This window comes from Cydia amplana, chromosome 10 (genome assembly GCF_948474715.1).
Source record: "Cydia amplana chromosome 10, ilCydAmpl1.1, whole genome shotgun sequence".
In the NCBI taxonomy this organism is placed as follows: Eukaryota; Metazoa; Arthropoda; class Insecta; order Lepidoptera; family Tortricidae; genus Cydia; species Cydia amplana.
Genome location: NC_086078.1, coordinates 7,727,670 through 7,753,138, shown reverse-complemented (window position 1 = coordinate 7,753,138; position 25,469 = coordinate 7,727,670). Strand labels below are relative to the sequence as shown.

Sequence of the window (25,469 nt, the reverse complement as noted above, 5' to 3'; positions counted from 1 at the left end):
CATTTATGCATAAAATTCGATATTTTTCTTAACTACTTTCATATTCACAAATTGATAGAATGATTCCTAGATATATTTTGTCGACAGTCAGCTATATTCGAACTTTATGATACGTCAAATACTAGAGATTCAAATACGTCAAATACATTTGTCAAAAGTGACGCGTTTGTTTGAAGAAACGTCACTTTTGACACTTGTTTGACACTGACATATCCATTCCATATCGTTTCAATCTCTAGTATTTAACGTATCTTAAAGTTCGAATATGGCCGAGTGTCGGCTGTAGCATGTTGCTAGGTACCTACTTAACTTTTTCAGTGCACTACATGCAGAGATGCGATTTATTTGAAATACTTCTATTTAAAATGCAAATACAAAATGCAAAATACCTATTTTGTATTTTGCATTTAAATGCCTTTCAGTAAAAAACATTTTGTATTTTATTTGAAATACTTTTCGAGATGTATTTTGCATTTTTAATATTCATTTCAAAATGCAAAATACTTTGCGATTAAGTTTAGCCAACATTACCAGTCAAACAAAATGAAATGAACGAATGACGCTTGTATTGCCGAATTTGACCGATAGAGGCGCCTGCTAGCCATGCGCGCCCTTTTTAGGGTTCCGTACCCAAAGGGTAAAAACGGGACCCTATTACTAAGACTCCGCTGTCCGTCCGTCCGTCCGTCTGTCACCAGGCTGTATCTTGTAACAGTTGAAATTTTCACAGATGATGTATTACTGTTGCCGCTATAACAACAAATACTAAAAACAGAATAAAATAAAGATTTAAGTGGGGCTCCCATACAACAAACGTGATTTTTGACCGAAGTTAAGCAACGTCGGGCGGGGACAGTACTTGGATGGGTGACCGTTTTTTTGCTTGTTTTGCTCTATTTTTTGTTGATGGTGCGGAACCCTCCGTGCGCGAGTTCGACTCGCACTTGGCCGGTTTTTTTTCTTCTTTGGTCAGAGTGCGCGCCTGCGCCTTATAGCCGTTTAGACTCGCGACTCGGCTCGCGGCGCGTCTCGTGGCTCGCCGCGACACACTCGGCTTCGGCTTGTCAATTGGTTATAAACCTTATGCCGTGCCGTTAGTGTTTAAATTATATTAGCTCGACGAGCTTGCGAGCCACGAGACGAGTCGCGAGCCCACCGCTTACACTCGCGTCTCGTGGCGCGGCTCGCGGCTCGTCTCGTGGCTCGCGCGAGAGTCTAAACCGGTTATTATGACCAAAATGTCATGCATAAGGTGCCATGTTATTAGACGTTTTTGTTCGGCTCGGCATTGTGTCTCTATTTCTCATGATAAATACCTAAAATAAATAAAAATATCCGAGATTTGGTCAAAAGGTATTTTATTTAGAAAAAGTATTTTGAAAATACCTATTTTGCATTTAGCATTTGAAATACAAAACGCAAAACTATTTGGTATTTTGCATTTGAAATAGTAAATCTGAAAAGTATTTTGCATTTTGTATTTAAATGCTTTTTTAAAACCATTTTGTACATCTCTGACTACATGTATACCATAACTAGGATAGGCTTGTAGATCGATAATACGCTGTCGTTTTGCCTTTATGACGCATTTTCGCTACATACCTGGAAACCCATAGCGGCTACGACGTAGCGCTACGACCGTAGCTTAGCGGTGAATGAGTCAAAGGTCTTTTAGGACTAAAAAATCAGTTAGCCTTCGTGTAGACACACCTTGAACCATAAATAATTCGTCAAAGTAGCGTTAATATCAGCGCGTAGCATGTCCGTCATTGTCATGCCTAAATGATCTCAATATATAGAAAGAGCATTCAATACATGCATATATGATTAAGAAATATAATCGGCAGGAAAAGCTTGAATAATTTTTTTCGTGTATAATAACCGAAGTGAAAGAATTATAGCAGGTATTTGACCATCTATCTTTCCCTTAGGAACATATTAGGTAGGTACTTATAGAAATAGGTTTTGGTTTATAAACGCGAGAGAAAATAATGCTTTTTACGTCGGCTATAAAAGTGATCATACGTACAGTACGTACTATACCCTATGCTATAGATTAAGTACCTATACAAATACCTGCTATCTAGCTTCGCCGCGAGAGCGTTAACTCAGCGTATAATTATCCACCCAATTATAATATCGCAGTCGAGTGTGCTTGAGAATCAATGGATATTACTGATATTAGTGCATAATTGCTGCTGGCGTTCCTAGCTAGCTAATAGATTAATCTGAGATAACAAATCTTATTATTAAGCGCTGGTGGTCTAGCGGTAAGAGCGTGCGACTTGCAATCCGGAGGTCGCGGGTTCAAACCCCGGCTCGTACCAATGAGTTTTTCGGAACTTATGTACGAAATGTCATTTGATATTTACCAGTCGCTTTTCGGTGAAGGAAAACATCGTGAGGAAACCGGACTAATCCCAATAAGGCCTAGTTTACCCTCTGGGTTGGAAGGTCAGATGGCAGTCGCTTTCGTAAAAACTAGTGCCTACGCCAATTCCTGGGATTAGTTGCCGAGCGGACCCCAGGCTCCCATGAGCCGTGGCCAAAATACCGGGACAACGCGAGGAAGAAGAAAAAACAAATCTTATTATTACTAGATTCCAGAGTTAGACAAATCTGACGTCATTGCATTTCGGCTATTTTAATACCGTTAATTTAAACCAATGAACTTATGACCCAATTTTGCCAAAATAGATGGTCTAATAGGGGGATTCACCAACCGCGTTTGATTAACCCGATAATGCCACGCTGCCATCGCATAAATTTACCTTACAGTCTTTTTGATAACGTATACATAAAAACAAATGTTATAAATGGATCATTTATTAAATAAATAAATTAACAGGTAATTGTACATTAATAAAGAAATAAACTAACTTAACTAAATAAAACTAAAAACTAATACTAAATAAAATTAAAATAAATCTAAAAAATTGGACCCCTTTGGCATGGCGCCGAAGACGCTGGCAGCATTTCCCCGCTGTATAGCGAGGCTAATACGCTGCGCGAGAAAGCTGCCAGCTCTTCGGTCACCAGTGAGGTCGATCAGTCTTTTTGCCAGGTCTTTAAAAAGTTGTTTGTATGTTTAGATTTTTAGTTCAAAAAGTACAAAATCCTAGCTTTCTCTAGCTTTTTAGCAAACTTTTACTATTCAGATAAAGTACTTACTCCAATTGTGTAACTTGGTTATCGCGTCCCGTTCGTGGCTTTGTTTTTGGTTTGGTGGTTGATCTTTTCACGCTGAGACTTCCAGTGCAAACCTCAGAGACTTAAAAAATAAACACTTTTATTATACATGCCTTAATTCAAGTCAACCCAAGAATAAAAGTAGGTATGTACCTACTACTACTTTCAGGATTTATTATACGAACATGTGACGAGTGGTAAATGAACATTCTTATTTCTTACAGAGTAGTCATGCGCAAAATGTATCACTAAAACGAAAAGATGGATATGCATCCTTCGTACGCTCTGAAGTACTTCACTCCTTTAGTTCACTAGTTCAGTTTAGTTCAGTAGCTCAACAGATCCATCTATATCAACAGTACTGGTTTCATTTCTCTCATTTGCGGATATATTGAGTTGAGTGAAGAATTTGATAGATAATTTCATTCAATATGAATCACTCAAATAAATTAATTTATGAATCGAAGGTTTAATATGGCGTCCTTGTCACTCTCTAAGCAAATGAGCAAGTAAATGAAAAGGTTTTTAAACTGAACTGCTGAAGTAAAGAACTAAATGAATCCGAACTGAACTAGTGAATGAATGAGTGACATCAAGTGAAGTACTTCAATTGAATCTTTCATTCGCGAACTACTCATGTCTATTACAGAGCAATACCTAGTACAGTTCGGGATTTCACTAGATTTTATTTAGTCTGTATTTCTTGTTTGTAGAAATAAACAAAGTTAATGAAATCTTGCGAGCCAAGGGTCAATTCTAGAAAGAGAATTTCACGAGAGGTGTTTTAGGATAAAACCAACGTCCGTCGGGTAGTTCCCAGTTTCAAATCCCAAATAAAATAGGCAATACTTTTCGTATTCTCGTAGTGATTACAATAATTATATATTTCATATACAGTTTGATTTTGTTATATTTCGTATTAATTCTGATCGCAGAAGGTCCTTGAGCGGCTAATATTTATTGTTTTATGGCAATTCATGATATCGCCAATTTGGTGACACAGCGGCCGTCATGTAACGATAAAATCGGCTTTTTAACCTTTTGGACGCCAATGACCGATATATCCGCAGTGTAGGTTCAACGCCAAAGACCGATAAATCGGTCACAGACTGTGGTCTGTAACCTCGACCATCAACCACATCAATGTAGCAACATCGACCTACGTGCATATACATAAAGTTCAACTTCAGTTTTGACACTTCAATGATGTGGCGTCTGAGACCTGAGTGACAGCTTTTGTGTTTGACACGGCGTGGAAAAGGTTAAGGATAAATCAACTTTCAGAGTTTGCCACCTTAACCAGACTAAATAGAAGTAAAATGAGCAAACAAAACAATTCTAATGAGTGTACCTGCTTTTTGGACGTGATCTCGAACCACGATTTCAAACGTGACGTCGACCCAAACTCGGCGTCATGATTCCTAATTGAACAAATACAAAGCTTTGTCTTTATTTCCCACCCCTAATACGAGACAAATGAACCACTTGCTTACCCAAAATCGTATCTTATTTCACGACGTTATTGAAAACGCATTTTCCTACATGCATGATAAAGTTCATTTCCCAAATAATACTAATGAAAAGGATGAAGTTTATGGAAGAAAGCTTTCACGGTACACCGCTACCATTATTCACTTTGCAAGCACTGGTCTGTTTTATAACCTTCCGACGATTTTAAGGAACGAATATACATATACAATACAAATTGTATCGAATGATTTCTCACGTGTAGTTCATTAGTTACTCCGCTTCTATAAATATAAATTCTCCAACCAGTTATTGGAAAATCGTACTAAGCGCTTTTGTTTGATCGTAAGTAACACTGAATAAGTAACACAAAATATTGCTATCTCATGTGGATTCTTCCGCATGAGTTGGCAAATTTTTTCGACTTTTTCATCTTTTTTCGACTGTCGGACATCGAATAGCACTGAAACGTTGTCATCTGCCGCCAAAAACACGCATATTGTGGGCGGGTAGGTATTAAAAAAACGTCCGTGTTATCCATACCCGAGTGAGGTATCCATTTCAAACATTCATAAAATGCTAATGCAGAACACTCAGAACAGTGACCAAAGGCTGTCAAACGTTCGCGCGTTTATCTACCGGTCACGTCTAGGAAATAATCCTTTGTAGCCTACGGACTGAATTGGAAATTCACTTTGTGTTAGGTGGGAAAGGTAGGATGGTTGTTGGTTTGTTTCCCAAAGTCACGATAGTTGCCTGTGTTGACCCAGTGTGTAATCAGACTGTGTAATGTAGTTAGTACGCTGTAGTTTCAGAATGCATGGTACTCTTAACTAAGTACCACATAAGTTATGTGAACTTAACTTAATACGTGTTTTTTTAAATGTAAAATAATAAATATACTTTTAACATACTTATTTTTACAAATTAAACAGTTCGCTATAGTAGTTGCTGACAATCAGATAGGCCTAAATTATTTTAGAGTCTGTGCGGAAAGAGAACAGTCGTGGAATGTATTGGGCCCCATACATTCCACGACTCTTCTCTTTCCGCACAGACTCTAAATTAAAAACCTTAAGGATAAATTCGATACGTAGATTTTTTCTATGAGATTAAAATAATTATATTGCTTTACCTTATTTTACTAAAAGTTATAGTATGGCACCGCTAAATAATATTAGTTACCTTGTGATATTTAGGAAATAAATATGAAAACCTCTTCCTTGCCTTGCAAACAATTTTTTTATTTAAATCAAATATACGTAAACTCAATTTAATAATGACCCCCGTTCTGAGTCATGGCTTGTCCAACAGGTCTCCATCGCCATACAGCGGGGTAACGCTGCAAGTGTGATGGGGACCTTTGGACCCGGCATGGCTCAGAACGGGATTTAGTTCTTAAGTTTTATATGTACCTTTATATATTATTGAAATAAATAATAATTTAATAATGTATATCATTCCTTATATTTAGCTAGTATCTGTGTGTGAGCTATCCGATCTCATAAGTCTAAAACGTTATTCGCAAAGTAACAGCAGGTACAGGTCCTTAATTTGAGTAGCTTCAATTAATTAGACCTTCGCTTAAAAAGGCTAACACACGCACGTTATCTCAGTTCTTCCCTTTTAACGGACGTTTACCTTAGTTACTTTGACAAAGCTTGTGGCGCAGACGGAATATTACCTTCTACATTTTTGAAAATACTTGTAGCTAAATATTAAGTACCATTATTGGGCGAAGTTTGTTATTTACTTTAAAATGTATCCCGAAACGTAAAGCGATTTAATTTTCGAAGCCCCGTCCGCAATCCCGTATGCATTGTGCATCTCTTTGCAGCGGAAATTATTCCGGCGGTGAACTCTGATTGCAGCCAGGAATATACCTACGAACAAATTAATAAGGCATTCCCATGCAAGATTAAGTGATGTTGGTTAAACACTGAGATTACCGGGGCATGGGAATACCTGAATTTGACGAACACGCAAAGTCAAAAGACACTTAACCCCGCCTCATTAAAAAGTATGCTATTTATATAACTCGTAAATAATACTCGTAAATAGATTGTTCGACATTAGTTTGGATTATGAAAATATTATTTACCTGAAAATTATATTAAATAGGTCAGCTCAAAGCTCATCTACGTATAGCTTAATCTCAGCTGGAGTTAAAATCTAGACATGTACGTTGATAAAATAGAGCAGATCGGGAAGTTAGCCCGCCGGATTGATCGTGAAAGACTGTGCCCAAATTCAATTCCGTCCAAATCTCATATCGGATAATCGGCTCAGGAATAGTATACAGATTATATTGACCTGTGCAGGTAATCACAATATTTTAAATATTTTTTTCCTGTAGTTTTGCTAATGGAATGATATTGTGTACGAGGCAACACAATATTGTATTAGCAATGCGTTTATTACTACAAAGTACGTAGAACTACAAAGGCCCAGACAAAAAAAATCAGACAACATATAAAACTCCCATTAAACTAACCTAAACGAATCTTAAGTCTTATATTTTAGAATAGACGATACTTATTATGGAAACGACAAACTTATGCAGCTCTATGACAATGAGAACGTTTACACTTACATAGACGATTTATGGTTTACGTTTCGTCATTGGTGCCACGTTTATTATACACGGTTATTTTTGAACCGTTTAGCCATATTGTGTGAGGTGATTAGGTAGGCCATACTGAACAACTTTTTCTATGGGACCAACTCCGAATTCGGATCTTCACCGTTGGTTACGAACTGTACTGTAGCTCTACGAATACTTACCATGTATCAATGTTGTATTCTGTGTGCTATGGACGTGTCGTCGTGAATGCAATCTCGGCTGCCGACTCTCGCCTACGTTTGTCAATATTTCGCACATTCACGGCAGGAGCCTTTAGCTATTTGCTCTAAACTTCACTCCTTTACTTCAATTTACATGCACTAGTACACTTTTTAAGACACGTTTTAAGGTCCATAATCATCATTGATTAAATTCTCTTGAATTTTTAAAGTATTGCTTGGTTACTTTTTTAGAAAAATTAATCATAATGCGAATGTGGAATAGGTACTTTCTTAAATTGTGATACCGATATCTTTAGAGTTCGCGTTCAAAACTGTCTGTCTGGTAACTACTAGTATGAGAGAATAGTGTTGATAGGTACTTTTGTTTGACTCGTATTCTGATCCGCTACTTTGTATGCTAACTGTACTTATTCGTCATACTGCGAATTGACCGAGACATATGTATCCCCACTTCAACTTTCTATGATGCATTTCTAATAGAAGGAATTTTACTCATTATACCGAGAGTTAATGAAATGTCTAACTTTCAAGATTACTTATACTTATGCTACAAGTAATGTGTAAAAAGAACTCGATTTTGCTTCTATTTTCCTAGAAGCTTAACTAACTTTTTCATACATCTCTTAATTAACGGCTAGCACTCGCAACATTTAGCGCGGCTATTGCAAGTGACTAGCCATTCGGATAGAATTTATGATAAAGCGGCGGTTTTATCGACCGAACGGAACAATTTATTGAGATATTCGTACCATATCCGTACATCAATTCGAACCAAACGCTTTGTAATTATCAGCATTGACTCATGAAAATACCTAAATAATTTAATTCGCATTGACAACTTGCGTCAGCAACAGAATAATCTGCTCTAATCAGTAAATCTATTTCATCCGAAACAGCCGCGAACCCACAAAGTATTTATTAGTAGCAATTATAGATATAATTTTTGCTAAAAAGCTGGTTTAATTTGGAACAAGTTACCAGTAAAATTCAAACGCTTCTTTATTTATACAAATAACAATTATCGAACGAACGAGAAGCGAAGCGAGATTCTTACATTCAACTTTCCGCTGGCTAGGGGCACATCCCGGAATTTCAAAGGTTTTTATTTTGATAATTTGTTCCCCGATTACTTCAGTACATTTGTTCTTATTTAGATTAAATTAAGTAGGTAGAAGCGTCGTCGGCGTTATTATATTTTTTAAGTTAACTTTTAATAAACGGGGATCAACAATAGATAAAGTTCACCAATTTGATGAAGATGAAAATTGAGATCTGAAGATACCTACGAAACGGCCATGGACATAAATACTTAGTCGAAATTTAAAAAAGCGGCCAAGTGCGAGTCGGACTCGCCCATGAAGGGTTCCGTATTTAGGCGATTTATGACGTATAAAAAAAAACTACTTACTAGATCTCGTTCAAACCAATTTTCGGTGGAAGTTTACATAGTAATGTACATCATATATTTTTTTTAGTTTTACCATTCTCTTATTTTAGAAGTTACAGGGGGGGGACACACATTTTACCACTTTGGAAGTGTCTCTCGCGCAAACTATTCAGTTTAGAAAAAAATGATATTAGAAACCTCAATATCATTTTTGAAGACCTATCCATAGATACCCCACACGTATGGGTTTGATGAAAAAAAAATTTTTGAGTTTCAGTTCGAAGTATGGGGAACCCCAAAAATTTATTGTTTTTTTTCTATTTTTGTGTGAAAATCTTAATGCGGTTCACAGAATACATCTACTTACCAAGTTTCAACAGTATAGTTCTTATAGTTTCGGAGAAAAGTGGCTGTGACATACGGACGGACAGACAGACGGACAGACGGACAGACGGACAGACAGACAGACAGACATGACGAATCTATAAGGGTTCCGTTTTTTGCCATTTGGCTACGGAACACGGAACCCTAAAAAGGCCGCCATCTTGACCTTCTACATTTATTATTCGATCGCGTCGAAATTAAATAGATGTTTAATGAATCCAGCCTGTATAGTTCTGTGGTCAAAAGACTTTTTCAATCGCACGTATTTGGTGAAAAGCGAGTTCTGAGTTCGGGGCAAGCTACTAGTGATTACTTTTTCTTTGTGAGACTTAGGTATTTCTTTGTTTTGTTTATTCTAAAGTAAGTAAGTACCTAACTGAAAAATAAACTATAATGTAGTACATGTGTGAAATGGCTACCAATACTCTACTTAAATATGACGCGACGCACGGCTTCGGTTACGAGGTTACAAATTCAATACCATAATACGTCGTCCATATTTACCCACCGAAACCGCGATAGCCTGTCTCGCATTGTAGGAATAATCAATGGATCATGAAACCCGGGATTTCCATTGTAGTTCTAATTCTGATTTGGAATAAATCTCACTAACCTTCCATAAATCTCGTGGAATGGAATCAGAACCCGCGTCAGATCTCGACAACTCTGCACGCTGCAAGTGCAGGTTCGACTCCCAAGCTGGTCATAACTCACGTTAGTAACCCTGTCACATTTATTACCCAACCTGAAGGACTTTTAGTGGAATTTGGTTAAATTCACCTGTATCTTGAAGATAAATGGTATATTAGGAAGTTGGAAAGCATTCGGAAGAAATGTAAAGTGTTATTGTGGTGAAATACTGATACATTAGGTATGTAAATATGTAAGTGAATAAGGAATTTTAAGAGCGTTGGTGGCCAAGTGGATCTGGATTCTGACTTTCGGGATTCTGACCAATGAGTTTTTCGGGTCTTATGCACGGAATATCATTAACTATTTCCCAGTAGCTTTTCTGTGAAGGAAAATATCGTAAGAAAACCTACACATAAATTTAAAAAGGCATGACGCGCTGCGACTTTAAGGGTAAAGTTAGAAATACGACACTCAAGACCATCCATCCCAGGTTGGCATTCTGTTTGTAATTGGTTGACGTCGTCGACGAGCCACGTGACGAGCAATTCCGTTTTAGAGACGAAACGCAAGCTGCTACAGTCACGTTTACCGCAATAAATTGTATTCGATTAAAACATCAAACAGCTATTTATCCCTCGCGCTCTGATTAATTAAAGGGTTCGTTCTGTACTTTGATTACGATGGCTGTGTGGATACACTTATGAATTAATTCCATTCATAAATTGGTTATGCACTTTTGCAGCTCGCTTTACATATCTACATGATACTAAAAGATCGTATCTCGACTATAATAGTAATTGGGGTGTCTAGACGTAACATCCGATAGATAGCCCCTATTAGATCTAGATTGTATTATGGTGCACATTGGCTTCACTCGAGATATGCCTAGGGGCAAGGCATCTGAGGCGGAAGGGTGTGACTACAATAGAAGCTCACTATATCTTAGATTTTAATAAGTATGGATAGATGTATAATTATTCTTTTTTTTAATCATGCAAACATGACTGAAGCAGATATTAAAAGAAAGCGACATATAATGCATTTAATATTTCCACCCTTCCTCCGTACAGAGAAGAAAGCTCTTGAAATTGCTAAATAAACCCTACTTGAAATAAAGACTCAGCTCTGTTTTTACAATATGTAAATAACAATTTAGTGTGGGCACAGACTAAATAATAGTACTAGGTACAGAAGATTCACTATCTAACAAAACGCGTCTATTACGACAGATACCTATGACCGCTAGGTGGCGCAAACGCGAGCAGGCGTCCGTTTCTTAGCGGTGCCCGACAACTACTATGGCTAGACACCAAAATTAGTGTGGGCCGCATCTTATAGGTACCTACTTGTAGCGACGCGACGAAATCGCGGAGTGAGCCACGCTTGGTGTGGGTCAAGTCTAAATTTGACCCACTTCCCGATTTCAAATTGAACTTGAAATTTTGCCTCTAGGGAAGTAGATATCATTAAAAGATGACAGATATGTTGATGGCCTTGCGCCCACAAGAGAAATTATCATTTACACATAACACAATTTTAGCACTAACCTTACCAGGGAAAACTGTTACGCGGTAATATCGTTGTATTTTATATACCAAAAGATAATGTAATATAATAAATTATGTCCATTCAGAATAATTGGATAGCCTGAAAGCTAAGCGAACAATAATTATACAATTTAGATGAAGAACACGGAACACAAATAAAACAATTTTGAGAAGATCGGCCGAATGAAGATAACTGAAGCGCTCTTACACATTTTTCGCACTTGTAGTTATCTTATCCTTAATAGCAAATCTCAGAAGCTATTATTTATTAAAACGACCTGTCCGACAACGAACTCGCCGACTTATCGACCTAATTGAAGGGTCGGCTTATATTTCCCCCACCACAGACAATTTGGCTTGGCTTTTGATCGAATATTCCAATAATTTACGGCACAATAGAATGTTTTTGCCTGAAATGGCCCCCGTCATTGTATTCAGGACTAGTCTACTAATAACAATACAATCGATTTATAATACAAAAGGCTTAAATTTCAATATTTAGATAGGTTACCTAATTACGACATGAAGTCTCAAGTCCCTTCTTGTTATATACCCTATAGTTTATTGTAAACATTGTTTATTATTAACGCTAGGTTGTTATTGTTATAGGGACCTCTGCTGACGAAACTAACGGTCAAGAGTTTGAATCCCAGTAAAATCATATTTTTCATGAAATGAACACAAAGAAATCCAATCTTGACTGGATTCCTGAAATCCCGCCCGTTTTTTTCAAAATTGTGTTTAATTATGTATCCCTATTTTGATACTCTTATGCTATTTAGTAGGTACCTATTCATAGTAAGTAAAACAAACTAAATGTAACGCGCCACCACTTTCCAAATTTTATTCGTAAAATTTTAGCAAACTTTACACTCCACAAAACCCATTTGGAAAATAACCTCAAAACTCACTATTCGGGGCTATTCGCTAGGTGCACGACTGGTGCTGCCGTCATTTTGGCGGACTTTCTACGTTAAATCTTATGGAGTAAAATTAGTTCAAGCGGCTGCCGCTAGTATTAACGGCGGACATTCCATAAGATTACCTGTGTTTGTGACGATCAGCGCCACTTCCCCCTCCACCGGCTTCGCACCTAGCCAATTGCCCGCCACTCTGATATGGCACCTCAACTTTTTTACTAAAGCTCAATCTCGACGGTTAGCATCTCCAGTGTAACTGGATCCCCAGATGTGAAAACGACGCATATACAGAAGTCAGATTTATACTGGTTCGATGGTAATGAAGTAGTCGGTAAGCTTTTGTGAATTATACACAAAACGGCCATACCGCACACATGGCGGCTGAATCGTGGCTCAAAACAGTTCTTTTCTTTCTATTGAAATCGAGTTATCAGTAATGAGACGCAGTGCGGCAAACTTGACGAAATACTTGTGACCTGTAGAAATATATATGTTACTAGCTCGTTCCTTAGAAACACCTACATCTTTTTATTATTTATTTTGAGTCAGTTGGATCTCCTACGACATGACACATGACTGACATATGTCTCTCAATATTCCATTATTCTGCGATGTTCAATATTTTTGCAAGGTACAAGTATAATAAAAAGTTAAACTTGTGTTCTTACGTGACCCATTACATATTCCTTTAAATGACTTTAGGGCTCAATCGAGAGGGCCGTATGGGAAAAGGAAACTCGCGAAGAGTAATGTTAAAGTTGCCGTCTTTTAAAACTTCAGCGAAGAGAAGACGATTTTAAATATTATGTGGAATGGGACCAGTGGGGAATCTTGGTTAATCCGAGTTGTGAAATATGTGATGGGTGTTCTTTTAAAATTAAGACGGAGTACATATATCCTGGTGGTGGCCGAGTGGATATGACGTCCGACTTTCAATCTGGAGGTCGCGGAGGTTCAAATCCTGGCTCGTACCAATGAGTTTTTCGGAACTTATGTACGAAATATCATTTGATATTTACCGCTAGCTTTTCGGTGAAGGAAAACATCGTGAGGAAACCTGCATACATCTGCAAAGAAATTCAAAGGTGTATGTGAAGTCCCCAATCCGCATTGGGCTAGCGTGGGGACTATAGCCCAAGTCCTCTCGCTCATGAGAGGAGGCCTGTGCCCAGCAGTGGCTCACATTTTTTTTTATTACATATATCTTATGCCTTCAAACATAATAGCAGTGTTGTCTCTTCTCTTATCTACTTTACTTACTATACCATTTTTTTGTGATCTGGTACATAGCTAACTTATCGCCATATTATTTTGATAGTATCGTATATTGTATATTAAATAACTAAGTTATTAATTTTATTTTACTTTGTATAATGTTATCATATTCATTTCGAATTAAAATTGGTAATTCACAATTCACCGGTAACTTCAGCATTTTTCACTAAAGACTATGACCACATGTATTATCTCCATATAGCAATGCGACTATAGCTTAAAGCAATTGTAGTCATCCTTTTGTATTTGAAATAGGTAAGTCTACTTTAGAGAACGTAGAAAATATTGTACGAGTAAACATAATTTAGCAGAAGATATGTTAAAGAAAATACCAACCTCCTACCAACCCACGTTCATTTATATATACTATGTTTACGTATTAACCATAAGTCGGTGAATAATTTTTAGTGTGACTATTCGGCCAGAGCTGGGTCGAGAGAAACTAAACAAAGCCGCCGTAAAAGCGACGGTATTTTTCCACCTTTTGAAATACGCCCCGGAATAATACACAGTTTTGTTATTTGACTCGAAACTCTGATTTTATTCCATTTCTGAAAAGCTTTACTTTTTAACTAAATTCTGACGCCAGCCGTATCTGAACATCAGTGAATTTGTCTATATAGTTCCTACACGAATGAGCAGGGGCATATTTGACTTCACAGTATGACTTGGTTACGCTGGTCACCATAATATGTAGCAGTGCCTATTTATGCCTGAAATATGTCTTACATCCTTCTCCGAATTTTAATTACTGTTTTACTGACATAAATCAACAAAACTGCTACCTTAACTCACAAAAAGACGTCAAAACGCTTAATTTCAACGTTAAGCGCTTAAACATGCCGCCAGGCGCCGCTAGTCCAGTCCACGTCTACGTTAATTTCTACCCCTACCCTTTAAATAATAAATTAGATACCCTTGAAGTAATTGAAAAATACCAAGTGGATTACAGGGGATTCTGCAATCAACCCTTTATAGGGCAACGATCTCAAAAAAGACCACCCTATAACCAGGGCCGGATTAACCCTAAGGCAGAGTAGGCAACTTCCTATGGGCCCCGCCTCGGCTAGGGGGCCCCGCCTCTGCTAGGGGGCCCCGGCGGCCCCGCGCGCGCCAAAAAAAATGTGTTTCATATGGCCAAAATTCATAAATATTTTTTTATGGTACCTACTTATACCTAATGTCTTATGAACTTATGTATGCAGAATTAACTGTAAGGGGGCCCCGAGCATTGCACTGCCTAGGGGCCCCGACATGCTTAATCCGGCCCTGCATATAACACCATCTTTTTATATCCTTTTTTTGTACAGAAATTTCAGGACTATAGATTGGCGATGAGGCCTTAATTGAGATTTTTTTTCAGTCTTGCCCTTTAAAGGGTTAACTTAAGGGCTAGTCATCGTTACCGCGGAAATTAATAAAACGTCCGGGATTATGTGTTATGTTAACCTGTTAACGGTTCGGATAATAATATTGAAAGTAAAATTAATTTAAGTGCAATACCTACTTACTCGTAGGTATACAATTGCGTAGGTTGAGCAACCAAATGATGTGGTTTATTTTTAGTAATTAGGTTATTTTAGCTACCACAAAAATACTACCTACTAAAGTACAGAATTTTCCCGTATTGACCTTATTAAGTTTGTTTACAAATAAGATACGCAGATAACAAAATATTTCCACAAGATCGGTAGAGAATAGTAAGCAAAAAGTTCGGTCGTTAAACACCACCTACTTTCCCTGTTTGTTGTTTACCTTGTACTTCTTTTGATGAGTCGTTTTGTCGTTATATTTTTATCGCCAAAACAACATAAAATGGGTACGTAACCTTCTTAACGCAGAAAAAATGCTTTTCTTTATGTTGATAATAGTTATTTGTACAACAAGAGATCAAAGTTTGATATTTCTTCGAGTGCTTATTTTGAGTCCCGTGCAAGCGAAAGATTCTATAATAGAATCTTGAGCGTAGTAAGGGACTCAAAAGCGCACGAGATGTAAATAACTTTGATCTCGTGTAGTTCATCACTTACCTATTCACTCATGCTTTCTTAAGATATACCAACAATTAAGTTTTCACCTCAGCAGCTCGAACAAGGGTACTTTGCTACTTAAAAACAGTGAGCAAAATCGCATTTTGCTCACTGAGTGAGTAAAATCGCATTTTGCTCATTTTGTCTCACTTAGTGAGCAAAATGCGATTTTGGTCACTGTTTTTAAGTAGCAAAGTACCCTTGTTCGAGCTGCTGAGGTGAAAATATACTTACTGTATACCTAAGTAAACTAAATCATAAACATGCTATAGATATGATATTTCTTAATAGTTACAATGCAAAATACAACTGTAGGTAGACTTGAGGTGATATTCAGGTTTTGAAATCATCGCTAGCGCTTATTGGTGCGCGCGAAATGCACTGAGAATCGGCGCCAAATTGTGTCATGACCTCATGACAAATCTGCAGCAAAAAATATGTCGGCAGTCTAATTGCCGCGACCCATACAAAATGAATGAAAAGAGTCATAGCAATTAGACGCAACCGCGGACATATTCTCAGAGCGTATTCTATGACCCTTATCATATAGGTTAGATACCTATTGGACTAGTTATTTCAGATACTTCGATAAATTATCTCGACTCTACTCCAATCCTCAAACATTATTTGTTCTTGCGAAAGGACTCGTCTCGTATCACGAAATAGGAGTTTATATTTCAAGCCGTATTTTCTCTTGTAAACTGTAAGGGAATTCGACAAACCGCTCATATTTCTTTGCGGTTCGTTACGTGGTCCCAATTGCGTTTACTTTAACACTTACGGGAAGGGTTGCCACCCTATGGTGTTAAATTCAACCTGGACAGTTAAATGAAAAAAATTCGATATAGACCAGCGACATTACAACAGGTATACCTATATAACACGTAAGTTTCCTTAAAGTCTTTTTTTATTCGAAGTCAATTAAAAAAAACTATGTATTTTGCTTTTACATACGTACTAAAACTTTTTTTAATATCTGTTTTAATATGAACTGCACTCCATGTTATTTGTGACTAGTCACATTAGATAGGTACTTGTAGGATGCTACACTCATATTTATATAAATACCCTACAGTTTCAGAATAAAATGGGAGAAACGGACGTGACGTGTCGAAAACGAAATAACAATAACATAAATACTGCACACAACCATGCACCATCACGACACTATAACCGACTTTTGACTTTCTGGCCACGGGACTGTCAAACAGTGGCAACCCTTACGCGTAGGTACGAGCAAGTGAAACCGTTTATACCCCCGAGGATATGACCAGAGATAAATTTGTACTCGGTACAGTCCCTCCAATATTAACGTTGTTTCAACTTTTTGTTTTGGTGCGAGGTTCAGTTGAAATATTTATAGAGTTCTACAGTTATATTTAGAATAAGGGTTTGTCTTCAATGTTATCCACGCATAGTCACTTCAACTAGAAAATACATGATTTGCCGAAGAAAGCAAACTTATGTGGTTGTAATTCAAGGAAAAAACTAGATAGACAATACTACACACATTTTGTTTTTTTATGATATTGGATCCATGTACACGAACAAACTAATCGTCTGATAGTAAATAAGCAATTATCGTCACCCATAGAGGTTGCAAGTGCGTTGCCGGCCTTTAAGATGGGAGTACGCTCTGTTTCAATTTTTGAATATCAAATTGCTTAAAATGATTTTTTGGGCGAACCTTATAAACTATTGTATATCTTTATAAAGTTTCTAGTTCAAACTTCTAAATAAGTAAGTATAAGTAAAAAAAATTGTAATTCTTTTTTTTTGTAACTGTTACCTACTTTTTGTTAATAAAATATTATTAGTATTTAAGACATTCCACATAGCATAGTACATATGTATAATACCAGTGTACATAAACCCTAGCTCTGTTATTAAATCAGGCTCCGCACGCTGTATGGAGGGTAATTAGCGTTCGTGTTAATATTGTTATAATGGGAGCCTGCGTTGCGGCGTCTATGCTGGATCATTAGGCAAAGGCATAAACATCATATGTTTACTGCGCTCTAGTCTGCAGCGACAGCAACAAAAACAACCTCATGTTGTTTATACATTAATTACAAGTGCCTTGTTGATGTACTTGAGTAAGTAGAAAAGGACGAGAAATTCAAAATTACTGTGGGAGATCGAACCGTTGTCTAGCAAATTTTTTTATTTGTTTTGGCAAATTGTAAAAGCTAATAAATGGTCTGGCAGCCTATACAAGGTGGGCGCGAGGCGAACACATTGCCAATTTTTTAAGCAGGCCTTAAACACTAAAAGTTTAAAAAAAGATTTTTTTTTAAGGTACGAGTATCATTCTTTTTCCCAGTTGCCTCCTAAAGGAGCCGTACGTAGCTGTATATATTCAGCTATAAAACCTCTTGATATTAGCGTGTCCGCTGTTTTTTGGAAATTATCATTTAACTTTTGAAACCGCACAAAAAAGTAAGCCATATTTGAATTAAGTCGATTTGCTTATGATGTTATCCAGGAAACAAATATACCTACAACAACCAAATGAATTTCGTACAAAAAATTCAAAGAAACGGACTGTTACAAGACCGGATTCAACCTACGATTCCCGGCTTAAAAGCTCTCCAGAACCACTTGTCTCTATACTCTTGACCACTTACTACACATCTAGCTGGCTGTTTTCGGGACTCATTTAACACAAGTTCACTTTCCTGCCAACTGTACCGTAGCTTCGGGACCGCAATAAATTACTCCTTATCAGCCCTAATTGCACGGGAAATGGAACGGGAATTCTGATGAATTCGGCAAGCGCCAATTAGTCGCAAGACATGCCGATTGCCGTCGATTTGTACCTTGTGAAATGTCGCGACTATAGAAATAGAGACAGAAATTTATTACGGACACATAACCACCGAGCGGACCCAACATATATAGTATGGAGAAATAGTAGTATATATGCACATTACGCCTGTATACGTATCAATGTGTATGTATGTTCCTTAGGAAAGAAAGAAAATACATACATTTATTTAACATCATGTAGTCAGATTCCGTCAATCGGTGTATTCCCATTGACGGAACCACGTGACCGCCGCCACCATACATGAGGCGATTTGATGGGAACGATTTATATGAATACCTACATCTATTCCCATCTGTGCCCGGCGGGGACAAATGGGAATACACCTGGCAATCTGGTAGATAATTCCATTCGGGACATGGTCTAGCGATGCCATTTTTTATGAAATATTATTATGTAAGGTCAGATGGGGTAGTATAGTAAGACAAACACTGGGACAAGAGTAACACTTGAAGGGAATTCTCATACTGTTAATCTTGCCCTGATTAAAATAAACTATGTTTGCCTTACCCCACTTGACCTTACTTAATTTATGACATATACCCTCCTGGTTAACACGTTCGTTACGTTACGGAAAGCATTTGCCCGTAATTTACTTCAAAAGTTCCAAATAGTGCCAAAGTTATTTAATATTTTTAGCATTTTTCTTATAAAGATTAAACCACCAACGCCGCAACATAATAACTTCTTTCATAATAATCAACCAAGATACCTACTTAATACGTTAATTAAAAGTTCCTTTCCTCACAGATCTGTCTTAAAAGAAAGCTAATTAGTACTGTCTGAAAGAAACTTCCAATGCTTATTATTTCATGTCGGCAACACGCTGCGTCCGTGAGAAATCGTAGTCATGACTGTATTTGAGTCCAACTTTTTGTCCTTTTCTCTCTGTTATTTTATACTATTAGCGCGACAGAGATAGGAGATGCATAAACCATTTAGAAAAACCCTTACACAATGTAACAATTAAATTGGCAGGGTAAAGAGAAGTTAATGGTGTGAAAGATATATAATTGTGAAGAATGTTGATATTTTCTATCATCACTTTAATACAAAGATATAACGTGAAGGGGATGGAAGGTTAAAATCTCCGCAGATAAAAAGGTCATATTCGCCTTACTTCAAAAATATACATTCATTGGAAAATAAAGTTGCAACAATATTGCAAAACCTCATATTGTTAATGCACAAGTCACACGTGAAATTGAATACATTCCATTATCACAGGCTTTGCCTAAGCTTCTGCGGTTAGCGTGTGCTGGAGTGGTATTCCAACCGCTTAGAAACAACCGCTTGGGCCAGTATTGGCTGTGAAGTGTACGGTGACGAAACTAAACGTGATGATCACGCTCGACGTGGCGGAAATGTGAACTTCCATTCCATTGTCCCGAAACTTCATACATGTCAATATTCAACTTCATACCTATTCAACACCTGTCAACTGTCATGACCTCCAGCCAATAAGTAGGTACGCTATCCCACTGGTACACATATTGTAACAACATGTTACGGATATACTTAGAGATCTATAGTATTCTTGGTTCAGTTGAGCAGATGAGCATTGAGTACATACTACAAACCGCTGGCAACTAAATGTTAATTATAATAGGTTATTATACACGTTATACATATATGCCTATGGTAGAATTAGTTGCATCTGATAACTAAGTATCATTTTGACATAATTATAATTCATAGCCTCGTATAAAACTAACCTTTCATTTATTTGGTACCTTCTATTACGAGTATTGAGATTAAATATAGTAAAACTAATGAAATGTCAATTACCTAAGTTAATTTTAAGGTTTATAGGTTTACTAGCGACCTGCCCGGCTTCGCACGGGTTAACAAATTATACATAAACCTTCGTCTTGAATCAATCTATCTATTAAAAAAAACCGCATCAAAATCCGTTGCGTAGTTTTAAAGATACATACAGACAGACAGACAGCGGGAAGCGACTTTGTTTTATACTATGTAGTGATTTTAAAATATAGCTTTCTTAGCTCCCATAGTTGTCAGCATTTTACGTACATTGTTTTCCATATTATCTTTCGAAAATTTCAAGCGATGTATTTATTTTTGACTTGCAAGCATCAACACAATATAAGTATACAAATGTATTTTTTAAATAATTAGTTACAGTACATATCAATATCACTTAATGTGTTGACCTGGAGAACTAACATGCTATTTTAACAATCCATAAAACAAACAGGCAATTCTCAAAACAAATAACAAAACTTAATGAAACGTTTTCTAGAAACAAGCTACAAAACTAAATTAACTTAATTCCAATTTGACTTTAATCTTAGCCGCTTTAGGTTAATTTCAAGCAAACTTATTTCTTTCCCGAAACTACTGTAAACGGATGGGTCGTAGGGTTGCCACGGCGAATTAAATATTAGTTAAAAACTTGTTGTATAAGTACTTCAATAAAACTTTTTGGAGGTTTAAATTTTCTTATAAATGAAAGAATTTCTAATGAAATAATGAGAATAATGAATGAATAATGAGTATGGTTAACCTTCTTCCTTTTATTAAACTGAATAAAAATCTGCTTCTAGCTAATCATGCATACGTAGCCTACTTTATGTTTGGCTAATTACCACATGTGTGTGTAAGTTTTGGCTAATCATCATATACAACAAGCTTTTTCTATGCAACTTCAATAAGTCAAAAGCAAATCTGTATCCATAGGTACACATGCAATCATAGTAGACTGATATCGCATTTATTAGCGCTGGATCCGGGCCTGCGAATTTCCTGGTACTGGTCTAACAGCGAATTTTTCTGAACTGCCAACCCTAGTAAATCAATGCACCAAGTTGAGATGGATCTGGAAGTTTGACTGAAGCTGCATTCATTACATAAACAATAAACTATCATGTTCGCAGCTGCCATTCCCTCGGCTGCCGACCTGCCTACATCTATTCCTGATTTTCTTTGAATATGTACCTTGAATTGACAACATATGCAAATGACTCTGTGAAACTTTCAGGCCTAGGTCGAAAAGTTAACTATAGGTTTATACGTATAGTTAACTTTTCTAGTCTATTATTAGACTAATGTAAAATATAGTGCGACTATAATTTACCTTTCCGCGTTTGTACAGCAGGGGGTGCCTACAGGCATATTGATCTTTCATATATTTGCTACGATTTTAAAACCTGTTCTGAAATCTGAAAATTATCTAAAGTTGTTTTTTTTATATTCCCAGTTGCTTACGTCACGCAACTAAAAAAGCCTAAGTCAAATAGATTAAACAAACTTTTTTTGAGCCAAAATCGTAAGGTCGCTTGCGCCATCTACTTATACATTTGACGGATAGCACTTGTACAAACTGGGTTGGCGTTTTAAATCTACTTCGACAAAATAAAAGCATCTTCAGCCCCGTTTAGCCGTGAAAGCCGGGATTTCTCTCACGTCGATACGTGCAACACTTCTCAAATAAACTGAATTTAAACCTCTACTATTCCTAGCATTTCCTATAAATCTTGCAAAATCCTAAAAGTGTAACATATATTCTGCAATATGTTTGCAGGATTTATATTCTTATAATACTAAACCACTGACAGGTCTCGAAACACTTCGCGGATACGAACGGTCCAAGATGAGTAGGTACACTTTTGCGATTTGAGAGATTGAATGAAAATATTTAATAATAAAAACAATCTTTTACCTTGCAGAAGATATTTTTGCAAGGTTACATTTGTTTATACTCGCAGATCATGTTTGAACGCATGCTAAGCACAAAAAGCTTTTTCAGTTACTAGTCTAAGTATATAACTATATATACTTTTGAAAATATTGGGACTTTAGCATACATCGGTGCCGTCCTGTCTCATCACCGAAAATAGGACTTTTATACCTACAGACCTTTTATTGTCCGGCTTTCCAATTTGACACAGTTCTTTGGTGATAGGGAGTAAGTAGAATCCTTTAATTTCCGTGAGAGCTTGCTACAAGAAACTCCAGCATACGTCGGACATCCATTGTATGTGGAAGGATAAGGCTTGTAGTGTATTCGCGGCCCTTAAACCTTTTTAATGGGGCATCATCTGGTACTGGGTTACATACGATATAGGCCTTACAACTCGTGAAAGCGTTGACGTAAGTTACTCGTAACAATAGCTTTTTATGACTGAAACGCGATCTTTACTCGTTTTCAATTTAGTCCGTTACATACATTTGTATCCAAGATATATTAAAAAACTGCACTAAGTAGATACTTTCCTAGCATAAACATTATAACTCGATGGAAGTTTCAGACTGATGAAAACTTTAACAAGAACTTTGCGCAACTTTCTTCTAATATGAATTCCAAACGTTGGAACTTATTTTCAAGTTTATCAACTTTGAAAGTTTCTCAGAGCGGACGCTTGTACTACCTGTAAATAAATTAAACTTAAACATCCTTTTCTCTCTTTCCAGACTCCGAGCTCGAGGAGTTGGGTGAGCAACTCCCGCGCTACCGACCGGATTCCATAGCGGCCCTGCGGCGCGTCACACGCTTCACGGAGCCCGAGCTGAAGCGCCTGTACCGCGGCTTCAAGGCCGAGTGTCCCACGGGCGTGGTCAAGGAGGACACCTTCAAACTAATCTATTCACAGTTCTTCCCACAAGGAGGTAAATACCTAAAAGCTTTTCTGCTCATTTGAGCAGATTCTGTTGAGAGGCACTGAGGTACTTTTCTGAGCTGGAGAGCTTTATCGCAGGATCAAAGCGAATGAGGAACGGGTAGGCTGCTGATCTACTTGCAGTTCATCCTATAAACAGGTAAGCTAAAAGCATAATATAGTCACAAGTTGCGATTTAGAGGCAAAATGAGTCTTGTAACTGGCGTACAATACTGACCTAGTGAGGACCGCAGTTTCTAGGGCGAGTTTGTAATCCGGTTTAAACTTCTACATTTCGAATTGATGCTTATTACATGGGTTTACCAAGTGGAAATCTACCATTCAGAAAGTATTTGGAGATACTTTTCACATCAAGATCACATCAAGAGCACATCGTATTCAGAATTGAACACGTCATTCGATTGACTTATTTTTACCGCTTTCCAAATAAATGCTTCAACCGTGTATTTATTCTCACCTTCCCCGATCCCGAACCAAAATGGACATGAAACTTCGCTAATGAATAATGCAGATCAGTCAACTTCGGATGAAGACAAGACAATATCAAAGGTAGGTGTTAGTCTAATTTGGCCCTTTTATTACGATGGTTCCCACGATATTTTTTAACTTGAGTTGCTTTTTCACAAAAGTCGCCTAAAGCTGCGGAGATAAAGAAAATAAGGTAGATAATAATCTGGAGAGGGAATTCCTTGCAAAGGGCAAGCGTTGTTTGCGATTTACTAAGGCATGAGGAGACTAATTTGATAGCGAATTTGGAATTTGGAATTAGGTGAATGTGATAGGTTTTTACTTACAGTGTCAAATCCAAATAATGTTAATTTTCCAAAAACGGACACAACGTAAGATCTCTATTTTGCTACATCAGGGACCTCGGTTTGTTGTAGGTTTCAGTATTCTTAGCCAAATATATACCTACGATGGTAACAGGCATGTTTGGGTAAACCAGTTAAACGGCACATATGACGACGATAGGTATATGATTATGGATGATATGATTTGACGACTGGTCTAGCCTAGTGGGTAGTGACCCTGCCTGTGAAGCCGCGGTCCTGGGTTCGAATCCAGGTAAGGGCATTTAGTGCATTTAGAGTCTTGGGTGTTTTCTATGTATTTATGTATTTGTATATTATAAACTAGTGACCCGCCCCGACTTCGCACGGATTAACAAATTATACATAAACCTTCCTCTTGAATCACTCTATCTATTAATAAAAACCGCATCAAAATCCGTTGCGTAGTTTTAAAGATCTAAGCATACAGACAGACAGACAGACAGACAGCGGGAAGCGACTTTGTTTTATATTATGTATAGTGATAGTCAGTGGCGTGCACCTCATAAAGGCAAAAAGGCACTGCCTACCCTACTATAATTCCGATATCTATCCTTTTAAACTAAGGTAAAGGGCCCCTGTTTCGGCAGGTTAAGGCTCTTGAGAGTTTGTATATTACTAAGCATTTTTTTTAAATATTACTAAGCATATCAATACCTTGAAAGCTTTTGAGTAAGTTATATTAGTTCTTTGTTAATAATTTAATGTATGAACTATAGGGTTTTAGTTGAAACTTCTTTTTATATGAATTTTTTCGTGAACCTCTTATTTGGCTCCCATTTCGTGATACAAATTTAGCTCAGCTCCTAAGTTCGTGAATTCGTGTCCCCTGTTTCGGAATAAAGTTTTCTTAGAGTAATTGGTGATAATTTGCTGATAATCATTTTAATTATTTAACGGTCTTACCTACTTACCAGTAATTGTAAGGTCAAATTAATAATAATATAAAAAAAATGTTAAATATTGAGAGCTAGCTTAAAGTTTTTTGTACTCGTCGTCTTTAATAGTTGAATTAAGACTTCGTAAACCATATGGATACTTTATTACTTGATTAAAAGCCGAACTATATAAATAAAAAAAATTAAAAAAATAAAAATAAAAATTCAAAAAATAAAAATACAGAAAAAAAAATTTACTATCTTATACGTTAAATATACTTGGTCAACCAGATCTTGACAGTAGAAAAAGGCGGCAAATTTGAAAAATGTACGCGCGAAGGGATATCGTCCCATAGAAAATTTGAATTTCGCGCCTTTTTTTACTGACAAGATTTGGTTGACCAGTTATATAAACATACAAAAAAATAAATCAAATAAATTGAATTATAAATAAAATTGTGCTAGTAGTTAATATGAGAATATACGTGGAATATACCTTAAAAATTTAAACTCGGGTCACATTCAAACTCGTTTTATGAGAATTCTAGTGAAAAAAACATATACCGAATTTCGCTCATACGAAACTTCATGAAATACATTAATTGTTTTCTAATTTATTTTTTTAATTATCTTCGTTGTTCTATTTAAAAACAAGCA

The 25,469-nt window shown here is 36.9% G+C and overlaps 1 protein-coding gene across 1 annotated transcript in view; it reads left to right on the top strand.

Moving 5' to 3' along the window:
• Positions 1–25,469, top strand: part of LOC134651677 (Kv channel-interacting protein 4) — a 159,317-nt gene that overhangs the window by 112,978 nt on the left and 20,870 nt on the right. Inside the window, exon 4 of the mRNA XM_063506776.1 lies at positions 22,899–23,093. Coding sequence (XP_063362846.1) covers positions 22,899–23,093 — 195 coding nt within the window. The remainder of the gene's footprint in view (positions 1–22,898; positions 23,094–25,469) is intronic.